A 17,353-nucleotide genomic window follows, 5' to 3' on the forward strand; every position below is an offset into this window, starting at 1 on the left:
GGAATTCAAAATTTTATGTTATTGTAAACATGAAAAAATCTCAAATTCATTGTGCATTCCTTTACTGAAGTACTAGGTAAGCCTCTTAAAGAGGTTCTTAAAAGTTTTCACTGGTCTGCAAATTAAGTATTTTATCATTTATTTAAAGGGGACTTAAACTTTTTTACTTGTGGATTCTCTACCTAAGGTCTTTCTCCTTTAAAATGCTTACAAGACACAATATTTTGTATCTGCAAGGTGATTGTATCTAAGTCACTTTACCACTTACTTTTTGTGTGACTTTGGACAAATGACTTGCTCACTCTGGACCTCAGTTTCCTCATCTCAAAAATGAAGGGATTGGACTAGATGGCCTCTAGTAGCCCTTCTGGATCTATCTAAACCAGTAATCTTTTGCTCCTTCACAGGCAACTCCAGATTTCTTAGGATAAACTAATTGAAGAGAAACATTGGTTTCTCCAATGCATGAATAATCTAAAAAAGATAAAATAAAGCTGACTCCCCAGTTCAGTTTCTTTACTCATGCTCCTTCCTTATCAGTTCTTTCTTTCCTCATTTCTGAAACATTACTTAGAAACCCGATTCTATTTTAGCATTAGTTTAATGATTTTTTTAAATAAGGAGAAATCTTACATCCCAAGTGTTTTAAATACCTTAAAAATTTACGTTCTGTTCTATTTAGAGCCATATTTGTTGTTGTTGTTTTTTCACCCTCATAGCAAAGTCGTTGGGGACATAATACAAAAAAACAGTTCATACTAGGTGAAATCAGACCAGAAAGGAAAGCCATGCTCCATAATCTGGCCTAGGCCCGGTCTTCACAGTGCAGCTAACAATTTTAAGAACTCCCAATTCTAGGCAGGAGGCAGAAGGATATTAAGGGGGTGTGTCTTCTAAGAAGGAGATTTCATTGCAGTGGAACCATGAGAATCTTTTTTTTTTTTAATATATAGCTTTTTATTTACAAGATATATGCATGGGTAATTTTTCAGCATTGACAATTGCAAAACCTTTTGTTCCAATTTTTCCCCTTCTTCCCCCCACCCCCTCCCCCAGATGGCAGGTTGACCAATACATCTTAAAATATGTTAAAGTATAAATTAAATAGAATATATGTATACATGTCCATACACTTATTTTGCTCTACAAAAAGAGTCGGACTTTGAAATAGTGTACAATTAACCTGTGAAGGAAATCAAAAATGCAGATGAACAAAAATAGAGGAATTGGGAATTCTATGTAGTGGTTCTTAGTCATCTCCCAGAATTCTTTTGCTGGGTGTAGCTGGTTCAGTTCATTACTGCTCTATTGGAACTTATTTGGTTCATCTCAGTGTTGAAGAGGGCCACGTCCATCAGAATTGATCATCATATAGTATTGCTGTTGAAGTATATAATGATGTCCTGGTCCTGCGCATTTCACTCAGCATCAGTTCATGCAAGTCTCTCCAGACTTGGAGAGAAATCATCCTGCTGAACTGTGAGAATCTTGATTGGGAGTGAGACAACCTTATAAAGGGCCACAGAGAAGAACCTCACTCTTATATGTTCACCCTGGGACAAAACCTGGTCACCATGACCAAGTTACAAATAGTTCTGCTTCTCTACATTAGTGTTAATGTCCCGAAGCCTTGGACTACCTAGGTAACTCATGATATCAGTAGTAATGGTGATGTGGTGAGGGCGAAATGATGTGAATTAGGGAACTATGGTCAAAGAGCTATCAAACTGTGGATATTCTTTGATCCAGCAGTGTTTCTCCTAGGCTTATATCCCAAAGAGATATAAGGTCCTACATGTGCAAAAATGTTTCTGCTAGCCCTTTTTCTAGTGGCAAGAAACTGGATACTGAATGGATGCTCCATCAGCTGGAGAATGACTGAATATGTTATGGTATATGAATGTTATAGAATACTATTGTTCTATAAGAAATGACCAGCAGGATGATTTCAGAAGGGCCTGGAGAGACTTACATGCACTGATGTTAAGTGATGTGAGCAGAACCAAGAGAACATTGTATACGGCAATAAGATTATATAATCATCAATTCTGATGGACGTGGCTTTTTTTCAACAATGAGATGATTCAGGCCAGTTCCAATGATCTTGTGATGAGTATCCAGAGTTCTGTTGGAACTGAGTGTGGATCACAACTTAGTATTTTCACTCTTTTATTGTTTGCTTGCTTTTTATTTTTTTTGTCAATTTTTTTCCCTTTCTGATCTGATTTTTCTTGTTCAACAAGATAACTGCAAAAATATGGATATATATATATATATTAGATTTAACACATATTTTTACAATGTTTAACATATATATTGTATTACTACTGATGTAGATGGAGGGGGGTGGGAGGAAGGGGGAAATTAGAACACAAGGTTTTGCAAGGGTCAGTGTTGAAAAATTATCCATGCATGTTTTGAAAATAAAAAGCTTTAAAAAAAATAAAAAGTGTTTGCATATCAGTACCAAAAAGATGTGATTGGTATAAACACCAAATGTTGCGGTTTAGTCTGTAAAGAATTCACAGTGGCCATTCTCTTTGGCAAAAAGATTTATTTAAGGAAGAGGTTACAGACAAAATGAAGGCATACAATACACACCAGGAGTGGTAAATATGAAAAACGGAGTTAGGAGAGCATATAGTTGGCAAGGAAAGGGGTTTTAACAATTAATGATGGAAAAAATAAGTCCCCAAGTGGAACTTACAATTAAACCAGAAGCAAGTGAACACCCCATGTGGTTAGTGTATGCCCTTAGCTAGCAGTCTAAATAGCAAAAGAGATTTAGCACCCTAAAAGAATTAGCTAGCTGTAAGAAGAAAGACACCATAAGGCAAGATGAGGTGAGAGGAGAGAGACCACATGGCATGGGAGGGGAGAGACACTCCAAGGCAGAGTGCCAAGGTGGGCTATAACCCCAAGAGGAATTCAGCCAAGATGGCGTAGCCATGGACAGATTTATAGGGGAAATTCAACCCCAGAGATTTGATGTAACCCAGATTTCTGACTGGACATAGCTAGGAGGGGCCACCCATCACCTCCACAAAGAGGGAACCACGAGACTAAACTGATTCTTATTGGAAACAATTCCATCAATACATCATTCTTTCTCTACCAACCACACCCGCTTAGTCAGGACCTCATTAATTCCAGATTGTTTATCTATCTCTCAAAAATCATAAAGATGGTTGAGATTAAAGAGGTACAACAAGGCAGGAAGGTAGGGAATTGTTAGGAGCAAAGCCATCTCCAGGTCAAGGGGCAAAACTTTCTTGTAATGCTTTAAGAAGCTAACAAAATTCCTAATGATCTTAATAATTAACCAAGAGAGAGGTGGTATTTTTTATGGAAAAGCTTTGGTGTACTAACTATGCTAACTATACACTGGTGGCCATGGTGATCTTGTTTATACAAGATAGCCTCCTGAGTTGAAGTCTATAGTTTAACCTCAAGATTGTGGAAGGTGACAGGTGGCTATCAGTGCAGGATAATTCTGTTAGTCCAAGAAAATTCTACAGGGTTAGTTTGTTCCTCACTAAGGTCCACTCAGATACTGGGTTGCTACCAGGGACATGGTCTTTTGCTACAGTCCTTTCACTCCATCAGGACCTTAAAGTTGCTAAGGGTCCAATCCCCCCAATTTTACAGCTAAGGCAACATTTAAAAAGATTAAGTGACTTACTTAAGGTGACATAGTTGCTAATAGAGCCGAGACACCTAGTCCATTGCTAAACCCTAAAACCCAAGTTCTCCCTAATTTGAAATCACTCCTAAGGTAATAAAGTTATCCAAGTAAAAAAATTAAAAATAAACAAATAAATAAATAATAATAAAAAAAAAAAAGACTTGTACAAGTGAAGGGATAGGAAAAGTCTCATATAAAAATAGCCAACCTGCTCATAGTCAAGGATTTTAAAGAAAAATTGGGGAGAAGTATTACTAAAACCTAGGTTTCTAGATCTAGAGCTAAAAGGCACATTGGAGACCATCTCATCTAACCTTATTTTTGGCAGATAAGGAAACTAAGGCCCAGGAAGCTTAATTTATTTGCCCAATGTCTCAGAGAAAGTAAGCATCACAGATGAGATATCAACCTTGGTTCTTTAATTCCAGAATCAGTGTTCTTTTCACTATACTGTGCTTCCTTTCTGAAAACAGACAGTCCTCCTAGGATGAAGGTTGTTCACATGAAAGAGCTATTGTAGAAAATTTGGTCTCAATCCTTCTGTTTGGGGAGCGTTTTAGGTGCTTTCTTCTGCCAGACTAGCCCGGCCTCCTTCTCTTTTGCTACTACTGCCTAAAGCTTCCCTGAGCATATGCCCTCCCTCTTGAAAAGGTTTACAGCTTCTTTAGTTCTAAATGAACAGAAGCTTTAAGATATTAAAGAGAGAAGCATTTCTTTCTAATGCAATCTGAAGCTTTGAAAAACCGAAAAATTTGGGAAGCTGACTGAAGTATCCTTTCTGTTTTTCAAAGAAAAACATATACTACTATCACCATAATTGAGTCTTAGTATAAGGCTCAATTATGGCTATAGTAGTAACATGATAATGTTTGATAAAAAAGATTTTTTTGTTGTTGTTTTTGCTTAGGGGCATTTCTGTTCCATAGTACACACTCTTCTCCCTGACCCATTAGTGCAGAGGGTCTCCAGGAGTACTTACACTCTCAGAAAAAGCCTTAAGCAAAATAAGAATAGGTATCTCTGGGACTTCTCTATTCCCTAGTTATTACTCAGTGGCCTTATGCTGACTCTGGATCATGTGCACACTACAGTCCAAGCACACTATGGTATAGAACTTCCCAAAAGAACTTTTCCTCCTTTGAATCCTCAATCCCCAAAGGCTCTGCTTTTTTGTTAGGGAATTGGGATGGCAGATCTATGCAGCTGTCATTTCGGGAGGCAATTGATTATCTTCCCACCTCCTCCCTTGCCACCCACCCCACCTGGGTTTAACTATAATCTTCCTAAACAAAGCCATTATTCACAAGAATGCCTTTAATTTGGGGAATTTCTGGCACTCTGGGGAGATACCATACTAGAGACTTTGCCTTGCCCATTCCATCCTAACAAGGAAGCAGCTGCTTATTCCTCCTCCTCCTTGAAGGACTGTTTGTTCTAGGTACAGAATAAGATATAAACTCTAACCCATGAATGGTGGTTAATTCCATTAGCTACGTAAATAACCTAGCATTTCCAAGTCTGGACATTAGTCACTAACAATGAAAAGAATTTTTCCATTGATTCAATTATTAGGAAATTATTTTTAAAGGGATAACCTTAAATAATGAATTTTTAAAGGTCTTTTTCTTCACCATTGTTGATTTTATATATAAGCCTAATATAGAACAGATTGATTTGTAATGCAAAGCAGAAATAAACTTTAAAAACATTTTCCTTTAAGGCACAGAATAAAAATCTGTTGTAGAAGGCAGCAAGTTTGAAAAGGGGTTAACATTATGAATAACATTATTAACGTTAATGCTAATTAAGTTAACATTATTAACATTAAATAATTATCAATCTATATTAATTTAACATTTATAATAATTATGATATACCATATGACATGGTGATTATTAATAAAAAATAGTATAATAATTATTTAATTGATAATTGATATTAGCATTAGCATTAATAACCTTTGAATAGGCAGCTAAGTAAGCTAGGCTCAAGTCCTGGACTTATAAGTAAACTAGCTATGTGTTTTGGGCTTTTATGTTATTTTTTTGGAGTTGTTTTTCAGTGGCATCTAATTCTTGGTGACCCTATTTTGGGTTTTCTTGGCAGATACTGTAATTCTTTGTCATTAGATTGTCTAGCTCATTTTAGAGATGAAGAACTGAGTCAAACATTATTAAGTGACTTGCACAGGGTCACATAGCCAGTATCTGAAGTAGGATTTGAACTCTGGAATTTCAGACCAAGAACTCTTATCCACTGTGCCATTCAGCAGACTTTTTTCAGCCTTTTGTGGGCCTCCCTCAACTTCCTCACTATTAAAATGAAAGATTGGGACAAAAGGATTTCACAGCTTCTTCTGTGGAACTGTATTTAAAACTTTGCTTATTGTAAGGCTGAAAAGATTAAGAAATATATGTATATATTTTTTCTCTAAAGCCCTTTCTAAACTCAGAGAAAAACCGGTTGGATTGGTGGGTGATAAATTGAGAACAAAAAGACCTTTCGTTAGGAGAATGGATTAAAGGGTAATCTCTTTTTATCCCTGAAGGAATTAGACCAGGGTCCATCAGGGAAAGTGCCCTCTTCTACTGAATTTGAGATATTCTCATAATCTTATTATTTCATTTAGATTTTTGATATAGACCTCTGAGAGAGAGAGAAGAGACCCCAGTGATTCCTCCAGGGGAGTGGTCCAGGAGGAATGAGATAGTAACTTAATGACTTGATTCTGGAATTGGGTTAATACCCAAACTGTCTTTTAAAACATCTTTTCTTTTTTCACTATTACTATAAATGTTACCAGAAATCTTGGGGCAGGGAGTCTAGTTGGAAGCCATGGAGGGTTTTGCCAGTTTGAACATCTCTGTCTTTCCAAACTAGAAATGTCTGAGATATAAATTTAATGATAAATTAGGTTGTGCAGACTGAGGTCTGAATAGAGTACAATAATGGTTTTAATATATTTTCCTAAAAAATTTCTATTTCTAAATCCACCACTCGGGCAGCTAAGCGATACAATAATAAACCAGAGCTCAGGACCCAGAGCCAGGAATTCAAATCCTGATGTATACATTTAATAGCTTTGAGAACTTGAGAAAATCATTGAACCTTATCTGCCTCTGTTTCTTCCTGTGTAAAATGGAGATGATAATGATGTCTACCTCCCAGAGTTTTGTAAAGATAAAATGAGATGTATAAATCACTGTATAAATGCTAGCTGTTACTTATGTAATAAGTAACAGCAATTATTAAATCCTACGAATCTCTTGATACAGTACAACTATTCTTGTTCTTGTTTAGACATGAAGAAATGGAATCAAAGAAATGATGTGTTCAACACAAGATCATAGAGGCAGTGAACAGTGTAACTGAGATTTGAACCCTATCTTGTGACTAGTCTTCTTTCTACTCTACTTTATTGCTTCTCAGAGCTCAAATAAGCTTTTTGTTTTACTGGTTAAAAAGTATATGATGGGGCAGCTATCTGCGTTAGTGGATAAAACGCAGGCCTTGGAGCCAGGAGGATTCAGTTCAAATCCAGTCTCGGATACTTACTAGCTATGTGATGCTGGGAAAGTCACTTAACATTGCTTGCCTCCAAAAAACAAAAAAGTTTATGACAGAAGGAAAATAACAAATATTGGTAAAACTAGAGGAAAACATGGCCATCAATGCATTGTTGTTGGCAAAGCTATATATTGATACAACTATTCTGGAAAACAATTTAGAACTGCCCCAAAGGTATGGAAACCCTTTGACTCCGCAATCCTACTAGAGGAAAACTGTCCAATATATACAAAAATAATTTATAGCTGTTCTTTTTGTGGTGACAGAGAATTGGAAACTAAAGATCCCACCAATTGAGAAATGATTGAATGAATGACTGTGAAGGAATATTATTATGCTATAAGAAAATTTGAAGGGTTCATTCAACTTTAGAGAAGCCTGGGAAGACTTGAATGAACAGATGCATAGTGAAGTGAGCAGAATCAAGAGAACAATTTGTACTATAATAATAATACTGTACAATCCAAATAATTTTGAAATATTTAAGAATTCTGATCAGTGATCCCAAAAGGCTCATGATAAAGAATACTACTCACCTCCTGACAGAGAGATGATGGGCTAAATCTGCAGAAAGAATCTCATACTTTTGGATATGGCTAATAATATGGGATGCTATTTTTCTATGAAAATAATAATTATAATCGCATTTTATAGAACTTTAAGGTTTACACAGTTTATATTTTATCTAAATTTGATCCTTGAAACAACCCAGTGTGGTGGGTACTTTTATTATCCCCTTTTTACAAATAAGAAAACTAAAGTAAGAAAGGCTTCACTATCATGTTTGTTGCAAGGGTTTTTTTTTTTTTTTTAAACTGGGAGGAAATGGGAAGAAAAAAAAAAAGAAAATGCTTGATAATTTTTAAAAATGTAAGTAGAAATATATAAATTTCACAAAAAGAGAGAATGATAATGTTGACAACCAGTCTCCAACAAGTCAACAAACTTATTATATGAGTTATACAAAATAGAAATTAGTATTATTGACAGTAAGGCAGCAAGGATTTATTAAATGGCCCTTACTATCCACCTGGGCGCTGTCCTAAACACAGAGAAAGGCAAACACAAGGCTCTTGCTCTCAGAAAGATCACATTCTTATGAGATGATACAACATCTAAACAACTATGCAAATGTGTTATAAATAAGATATATGTACAGAGTAGATGAAAGGAAAACAGGAGACCAATTGGAAGACTCTTGCAATAATCTAAAAGAGAGGTTATGAGGTCCTATATTGGTGGAGAGAAGGGGACTTGAACCACTAACATAAAACTGTTAGAAAAGCAACTGTTTAAATTCCAATAGATTTGGGGTGGAAAATGTCATTTGCATCCAGAGAGAGAATTATGGAGACTGAATATGTATTCAAAGCATGGTATTTTCGCCTTTTTTTTTGTTTGTTTACTTGATTTTTTCTCTTTAAGGACTGATTTTTCTTGCACAACATGACAAATATGAAGATGCATTTAAAAGAATTGCACATATTTAATCTATATCAGATTGCTAATTGTCTTTGGGGAGGAAGTAGAGAAAGAAAAATTTGGAACACAAAGCCTTATAAAAATAAATGTTGAGAACTATCTTTACAAGTATTTTAAAAAAAGAAAATACTATTGAAAGAAAAAAAAATCACTTCATTTTTGCTTGAGATTATTCAATTCAGAAGACATTTTTTTTTTTTGCACCAAATATGTACGTACAGAACTGGGTAGTTAAGGGCACAGTGGATAAAGTACCAGACCTAGAGTAAAGAAGACTCATCTTGAGTTCAAATCTAGCCTCAGATACTTATTGGTTTTGTTACCTTAGGCAAGTTTACTTGCCTAATAACATTACACAGTTTATATTTTATCTAAATTTGATCCTTGAAACAACCCAGTGTGGTGGGTACTTTTTTTTTATTATTATTCCCTTTTTACAGATAAGAAAACTGAAGTAAAAAAGGCTTCACTATCATGTTTGTTGCAAGGATAGATATTTTTTTTTTAAACTGGGAGGAAATGGGAAGAAAAAAAAAGAATATCACACTTTTGTATATGACTTTTTTACATGTTTCCTCATCTGTACAAGGAGTTGAAGAAGGAAATGGCAAACCACTCTTTCTTTGCCAAGAAAACCCCAAGGAGATCATAAAGAGTCAGACGTGAACAACAAAGTGTACAGAAATATATGCATAACATTTCACTCCTTTCTCTCTAGCCACCTCCTATTCTCCCTTATTGGCCACTCAAGAGACCATGCCATTGAGGAACTTTCACTGAGGGGATGGGATGCAGAGGGTCTTCTAACTAGTGACTTTTTCTCTGAGATTGCTGTTTTAGGACAGCCTCAACTATCATGTTTTACTTAATCCTCTTTTCTTCCTCCCTCTTAATCATGGCCTTACTATTTCTTCCCAATCTCCCCCTATAGTTCTGGATCTGTGAACTATAATTGAATCACATCTATCATTGCTCCTAAAATATTGTGTCCCTCTGGGCTCACTTACCAGCCTGGTAGGTTTCAGGCCCTTCCCTGGTCACCATTCTTTTACATATGTCCTGAAAGTGAGTGCCGGAAGAACTGCCTTCATTCTGTATTTGTATCCCCAGCACTTAGCACAGTTCTTAATGAAAGCTTTTTCTTTTATTCTTCCATCCATCCATTTACTTATTTATTATGCAAAGCATGGGATCAAGGGAGGCATAACACATTCACAAATACAAAATAATGTGTCATAAGAATATGAGTTGTTTTTTTTAAAAGTGTTTTATAAGGACCATTAGTAGCTAGAGTTACTAAATAAAAGCAAGACATTTCTCAGTACCTCAGATTTTTCATAGTAAAATGATGATCAAGATGATTTCTAATATTCCTTCTAGTTCTTGTGAGTTCTTCAAAGGCAGTGACTATCTTTTGCTTAGATAGATAGATAGATAGATGATAGTTAGATAGGTATCTCCAGCTCTTAGCATAAGACCTGGCACCTAGGGGGTACTTTAAATACTTACTAAACTCACTCTAAGTTGTGCAACATTCTAATATTCATTCTGTAGATCTCTGTATTAAGTAGCCAGTTATTAGTCCAGAGGAATTAGTACTTGTTCATATTAGAGCCCTGCCTTGTAGTCCTTTTTTTTTGTGACCCTGAACAAGGAACCTCAGTTTTCTCATTTATATAATGAAGGGTTTGCACTAGATAACGTCTAAGATTTCTTCCCTCCCTAAAGCTACTATGCTATGAATCTTCCATATGAAAGCCATTTGCCTTCCTCCATCTTTATAGGGATACATTTTTTTTTTTTGGTCACAAAACTGTTTTATGGATATGACAGAAGAGCATTAAAATCAACAATCACACATTTTATGGTGAAGGTGAATTTTCTAGCCCTTCAGAGCTTCAATTGAGGGATCACCAATCACCAATCATCAATATCACCAATGGGGGAAAAACTAAAGCAAAATTTTTCAGATTTTAAAAAATGTTGCATGTGTTGCAAAGGTAAAAAGGGAATAGTAGTCATCATTCTATTTATCTCATAGAATGAATATAAAGAAAGCAATTGTAAGCACTTTATATAAATACAAGTTATTTATGGGTATTGTGTGGCCTCTAGCCTTCTGAGACAAAGCTCAGGAAATGATTTTGCCACTTTTGAGTTGAATTTGGGTTTTGTTGTTGTTTTTTTTGGTTTTTTTAAAGCATTGCTGCTTTACAGGTAAATTCTAGAATCAAGCATGCAGTGACAGTCATTTTGGTAAGTGCAGGTTCCATGAATAATGGTTCTAAGTTTTACTGAATAAACATTTCTTGTCTTAGGAATTTGTTCCTTCCCGGGTGAATTTATGTGTTGGTTGTCTGATAATAAATACTTTTATCTAGAAATGTTTATAATTATAGAATTTAGACCTAGACAAAATTTTCAGAGACCTTCTAGTTCAGCCTCTTCATTTTACAGCTGAGGAAACCAAGGCTTATAGGGATTAAGAGATTTGTCCATAGTCACATAGCTAATAAATGTCAGAGATGACATTTGAAACCAGGCCCCTAGATTCAGAGTCCTGTATTCTTTCCACTCTACCAGGCTGCTTTTCTTAGAACAAAGTCATCTTCTATCTTGTGAGCATGAGTTTACCATGAATTTCAGCAGAGAACACAGCTCCACAATGTAAGAATTAGAGCAGGTATGTGAAGGATGTGAATGAAGTTGGTTTGGAGCCAAAAGAGAGTTTCAAAGGTGGTATTACTCTGATTAGTCTGCCTTTGCTGGAGGACCCAAATTCTTCATGCCTAAAACTTGGCATTTTGGTAACTATTCTATCCCTATACCAAATGTTCTGCTAAAAAGAAAAAGGGAGGGGAGATCTATGTGGCCACTTCACTAACATCAACATCTACCTGAAAGCAACCACAATCTTACTGAGAAAGAGCTCGCTGAATAAATCAGCTGGTATATCGCATAGTTCTTTCATAGTTCTAAGACATAATTCTGTTGCTGAAGAAGTCTCATTGTTAGACTCTAGACTAAATAACAGATCTGTGATCCATCCTTATCATCCATTTATTCATATTTAGTATACTTTTAAAAGTACCTACTAAGTATAATGAACTGTTGAAGGGAGAGTATGCTGAAGGAGCAGATAAGTATAAATGAGACATAGTTCCTATCTTTAAAATGGTTATATTTATAAAGGGTCATATGCAGATGGGCATCTGGGCTTGAGAAGCAAAAAAAAAAAAAAAAAAAAAAAAAATCTATTGGGATAAAATTTTGGAGTTAAGACCTGTGATTTCACTATGATAGAATAGTCCCAGTCAAGAAATTCTCATTTACCAATGCATAGAATTATTTTTCAATTTAGTCTTGGAGATTTGCCTGGGGCACTGAGAACTTCAGTGATTTATTCTTGGTTTCTCAACCATATGTGCCAAAGGCAAGATTTGAGTCTCTAGGACTGGATCTGTCCAACATACCTTGTTTCTTTTCAAAATTATCCTTTAAAAATCCTTTAAACTACTGTGTGTGTGTGTGTGTGTGTGTGTGTATGTGTGTGTGTGTGTAAAAGTAGTGTTTTTAAAGAACTGTAGCTACGAAAGGACTGGGTTCTTTTTTTTTTTTTTTTTTTTTTTTGAAAAAAAAAAGTATTTCAGAGGGTAGAAGAACCTCATATAGTTGCTACGGAAAAAAGTTGACTATAAGTTTTGCTTTTGCATAGCATTTAGCTAAGCAACATCAGCTAAGCAATGATCTACAGAGATCAGAGAACTAGGACTTCTATTCAAATTGGTAAAGGAAGTTTACCGGAAGCTGGGTGATAAGGGGAGAGTGCAGAATTCTCAAAAGGGTTTTACCTGGTGTAATTAGGTTTGACTGTACACACACCATCACCTGTCTGGCACAGGATAGTTGTTCATCATTTTCAAAGCGGGCCAGTGACATCAGACTGTGAATTGGATTTAAGTGAAGGGGAGTGGGCAAAACCGTCAGCCTCACTCTCTCTTCTAGTCCAGTGGCAGGACAAAAATTAAGATGTTGGCACATATGTTTTCTGAATTGAATTGAAATTGAACGTATTTATTCTGCCACATCATGAAGTTAAAGGGAACCCAAAAGGGTCAAGGAAGCTCAGTAGGGATTTTGCTAGTTGTCTAGGAATTCCGTGATGATCAAGCAAACTGAACCCTCTTCTTGTTGTCTCTGTGCACCTAAGCAAGATGAAAAGACTCTGTGTGTGAAGAGGAGATTCTGGATTCACCATCAGAGGGGGAGATGTACATAAGAGGTATATAGGAATTTTGGCCCCTAAGGGAAAAGTATGTAGTAGAGCATTAGATCTGGTGTCTGGAAGTCTTGCAACCTCAGATACTTTTTAGAGGTGAGACCTTAGGCAAGTCATTTAATCTCAGTTTCTTTATATGCAAAATGGGAATAATAAGAACATATACCTCCCAAGGTTATTATGAAGATGAGATATTATTTGTAAAATGCTTCACAAATGTTAAAGCTCTATATAAATGCTAGCTATTATTCATGTCCCATTTCCTGCTCATCATTAATTGGAATGTGAGAATCACCCCCACAACATTAAAATTGCTATTTCCCTTTCTCTGAAAGGACTAGCAGCTACCTTTTCCACAGAATGTTTGCCAGAGGATAATCTCTGACTGTGTGCTATTGGACAAGTTATTAGTAAACTATTCATATCGCTAGTGAAGGCTGAAAGAGAGGGAAATTAAGATTAATCTAATTCCAGAGCCTATTGTCTATGGGAACACTATTTTGCCTCCAGGGTATGTAGGTACTTTGTACTCCCAGAGATGCCAAACATTTCCTTCTGGTTGCTTGGTTACTAAATACTCTCTAGTCTGCACAAGGGTAGCAGACCTGGACTTCCAGCCTCTAGCACATGATAGATAGGCACTGCTCCTTAGCAGTGCCTGCTGCCTGTCCCCAGGCAAAGCTCCATTTCCTGGTTTCCAGGTTGGTGTCCTATGCTCTCAGCTAATCTCCCTTATCTCTCAAGTGGACAGTCATTGGAGACTCTGTGTCTCAAACAAGACAGAAAAATCTCCACGCCATACAGCGCACATCTTATAATCAGGACGCATGATAATTCAGCGAGCAATAAAGTCATAAATCAACATAAAAACCTGTCAGCTGGGTGGTACGCAGCATCAGCAGGGACCCCAGCTCAGGACAAGGGCTTTCCCCTGTTTGGTGCATGGCAAGTCAGTGCAATCAGGAAGCGAGCTGCAGGTGCAGCAGGAAGCAGCTTAAAGGACCTGCCTGGCATCTGCATCCTTCCCTTGCCTTCAGGACTCTCCTCCCCGGGTCACAATTAGGCCTCACAAGCCTCACTCAGCAGCAAGCAGCCTTCCCTCTCCAGGTGCGCCCCTGGGATTGCTGCCACTGGCCAGCTGCCAAGAAGAAACCTTGGACAGCTGCCCACGCAAATGGGCTTCCCCCACTCCCGCAGCGCGCACTCTGCCCCTCCTCTCCTTCAGAGAGCTCTATAAAATAAAAAGTCCCCTCTCTCATTCACACAGTCTTCCCCCATCCCCTTTTATTGCCAGATCAACTATCTTTAGGGTGATTTTAATTCATGAGGTGAAAAAAAATCATCAATCCTGAGAGTTATGTTCAGCTCTCCTTCTTTTTTCTCCCCCAGACAGTAGGGATTGTATCTTGGAGCCTCTCTCCCTGCCAGAAAGTCCAGGTGGCTGCACCACTTTAGAAGGTTCCCCATCTGTGCCTTGTATCTTCTGCGAAGAACATTTTCCCGTGGCTGAACAAGACAAACTTCTGAAGCACATGATTATTGAGCACAAGATTGTCATAGCTGATGTCAAGCTGGTTGCTGATTTCCGAAGGTACATTTCCTTTCGTTTCATGTAGGAGTAAAAATGATTTTCTTGGGAGGAAAAAGTACTCGGTGCATATATGTATATACATATATTTATATCAAGTGGATGTAGCCAAGGTAAATGGCAGACTTTCCCTTTGAAGTTTCCTATCGTTTAGTATTTTCTATCTTTGTACTCCGTGGCTCACTAGAGTGTGTTTGTTTGTATTACTGACGAGGTATTACTTGATGATAACCCTGAAAATGAGGAAATTTACTCACCAGCTGGTCCGAGTCCCTTTGCCACACTCTTTACACATGTTGCTATTTGAAACCATCTGTCTACTGAAGTCCATCTTCTCGTTGGGAGTTCTTTCCTAGCCTCTTGGGGTGGATCCACCATGTTTCAGAGTACAGATAGTCCCTGATTTTGGAGCATTTAACTTAGGAATAACTTAAGATTGATCTATCCCTTATGACAAGCTGCCTCTACACTAAGGATGAGTAAAATGGGCTTTTGTATATTGTCCCTAGAGTGCCAACCACCATTAAAACATTTGATGAAAAAATAGGTTTTGAGAACTAATCAAATGACTTACAAACACACTCCCAGAATGCAGTTTGTACTGAAGAGCAGAACTAACTTAGTCAAAAGAACTGTTCTAGTCTTGGGTTCTGTTTTTTAAATTATTAAATACCATTTCTAATCCTGCTTTCAGAATTAGCAACAAATGTTTACTGGGCACCTTCTGGACATATGGCACTTTATTTTGGGGAGGATAGATTTTAGCATTCATTTTTGTAAGATTTTTTTCTCCCTTTCTTCCTTACTCCCTCCCTCCCCAAGACAGCAAGCATACTAATATTCACTTACAATCATTTTAAACATATTTCTGTATTAATTATACTGTAAAAGAAAAATCAGAAAAGAGAAAGAATAAAGAAACAAACAAAAAACTGAAAATAGGATGCTTCAATCAACCGTCAAGTTCCATAGTTCTTTCTCTAGATGAAGATGGTATTTTTTATCCTTAGTCTATTAGAATTGTGTTGGATCACTATATTGCTGAGAAGAGCTATCACACACAATCCTCACACAATCTTGATATTACTATGTACAGTGTTTTCCTGGTTCTCCTAACTTCATTCAGCATCTATTCATGTAAATCTTCCCAGACTTTTCTGAAGTTGTTTCTTATAGAACAATTAATATTCCACACATTATTCAGCCATTCTTCAATTAATGGGCATCCGCTCAATTTCTAATTTCTTGCCATATATAATACTTTATGTTTTTTTTTTCATTTCTTTCTGTAACTTATTTTTTTTTTCAATCTCTTATTCTCCCTTTCTCTGTTTCTGTACCTCTCCATCTCTGCATCTTTTTCTGTTTGGCTTCTGTCTTTTTGCTCTGGTTTCAGTCTCAGTCTTTCTTTTTCTCTCTCACTCTGGACCCTTTTCTCCTCTCCCCCACCCCAATCTCTCTTCTCCTTTATAGTATATACCGAAACATAGCACACATTCTAGTAATTTCATCATGTATGTTATCTTGCTCTTTCTAATCAGACCTAAACATTTATTTAGGATTTTCCTTTTCAAGGTAAAGAGTCTTATTATTATTAACTTTTATCTGCATTAATATATATAACAGTTAATACTTAAAAAAAAAAACCTGAAATAAGGATGCTTTTGTAATTCTCACTATGGTCAACTTTTCTATTTGTTTGAGATTATTCTGTATTCTGCTTTTTTCTATCCTGCTGATATGAAATTTCCTTGGAATTTGCAAATGCAGCTAATTATCTAGCAATGATGGTCAGCTGAGCAACACAAGACTTTTTCCTCTTTTCCCTCCTAAAACTCCTAACACAAGGTCTTTATCCAGGTTTACATCTTTCTCCCTATGTCTGCATATAGTAGTTAAGAAATTGGATCCATTTTATCTATTTCTCTAATTCTTTGTCAAGGTTATTGGTCTTTTTATCAATAGGAGGCAAAGGGGAGGTAGATAATCACACATTAATTATTTAATAGGCCACCATGCTTAGGAGTCTAGAAATAACTATTGGGATCAATTACCCACAAGATGCAACCATTCAATAAAGTGAACGAAACAGGAGTAGAGTAGGAAATGAAAATGGACAATGCTTGACCTATATTATAATATGTAGTTAAAGAAAAGTTTTTGTCATTGTTGGAGTCCCAGTAGACTCTATTCCCACTTTTTATTAGTTGGTATCACTTCATGTACTATAGGTTATATGCCCCTATAGAGTAGTCAAATGTTTCTCTGACACTTTGAATAGAAAGGAAAAGATTTTCCTTCTTTTATGATAATCTTGATGCTTCCTTATGGAGGAAAAAAAAGTAGAAAAAAAGAAAGACTCAAGAAACATAAAGTGTTTTTACTTAGAATTTATATATAGATACATTTACAGATACTTTAGAAGCTGTCATTCCTGTGTACTTTTTAGAAGATAAATAGTAGATAAGCATATGAGCTTATTCTAGCTCCAAGAAAAAAAAATGCCTGTGTTTAACACCGCAATCTAAGCTCAGCACTTGATTTCTTAGATTATTCTAATGAAGAAGGTCTTGTGGAAAAGTTTGAATCTCTCAGTCAACCTAGTTGCGTAGAACTATTCAATTGCTTTTCTTGCTACACTGATATTGTCTCCAACAGACAAAACATAAAGGTTTCTTGCCCCATGCTGCTGTGTATATTGCTTTCTTCTCATTCACAGCTGTCCAACTTCATAGCCATGCTTCAGTTTTCC

At 36.4% G+C, this 17,353-nt stretch overlaps 1 protein-coding gene across 1 annotated transcript in view; it reads left to right on the forward strand.

The window, feature by feature from the left end:
- Positions 1-17,353, forward strand: part of ZNF277 (zinc finger protein 277) — a 152,534-nt gene that overhangs the window by 63,498 nt on the left and 71,683 nt on the right. The window contains exon 2 of the mRNA XM_012550970.3: positions 14,403-14,604. Coding sequence (XP_012406424.1) covers positions 14,403-14,604 — 202 coding nt within the window. The remainder of the gene's footprint in view (positions 1-14,402; positions 14,605-17,353) is intronic.

The sequence above is a fragment of the Sarcophilus harrisii genome, chromosome 5 (genome assembly GCF_902635505.1).
Source record: "Sarcophilus harrisii chromosome 5, mSarHar1.11, whole genome shotgun sequence".
Lineage (NCBI taxonomy): Eukaryota > Metazoa > Chordata > Mammalia > Dasyuromorphia > Dasyuridae > Sarcophilus > Sarcophilus harrisii.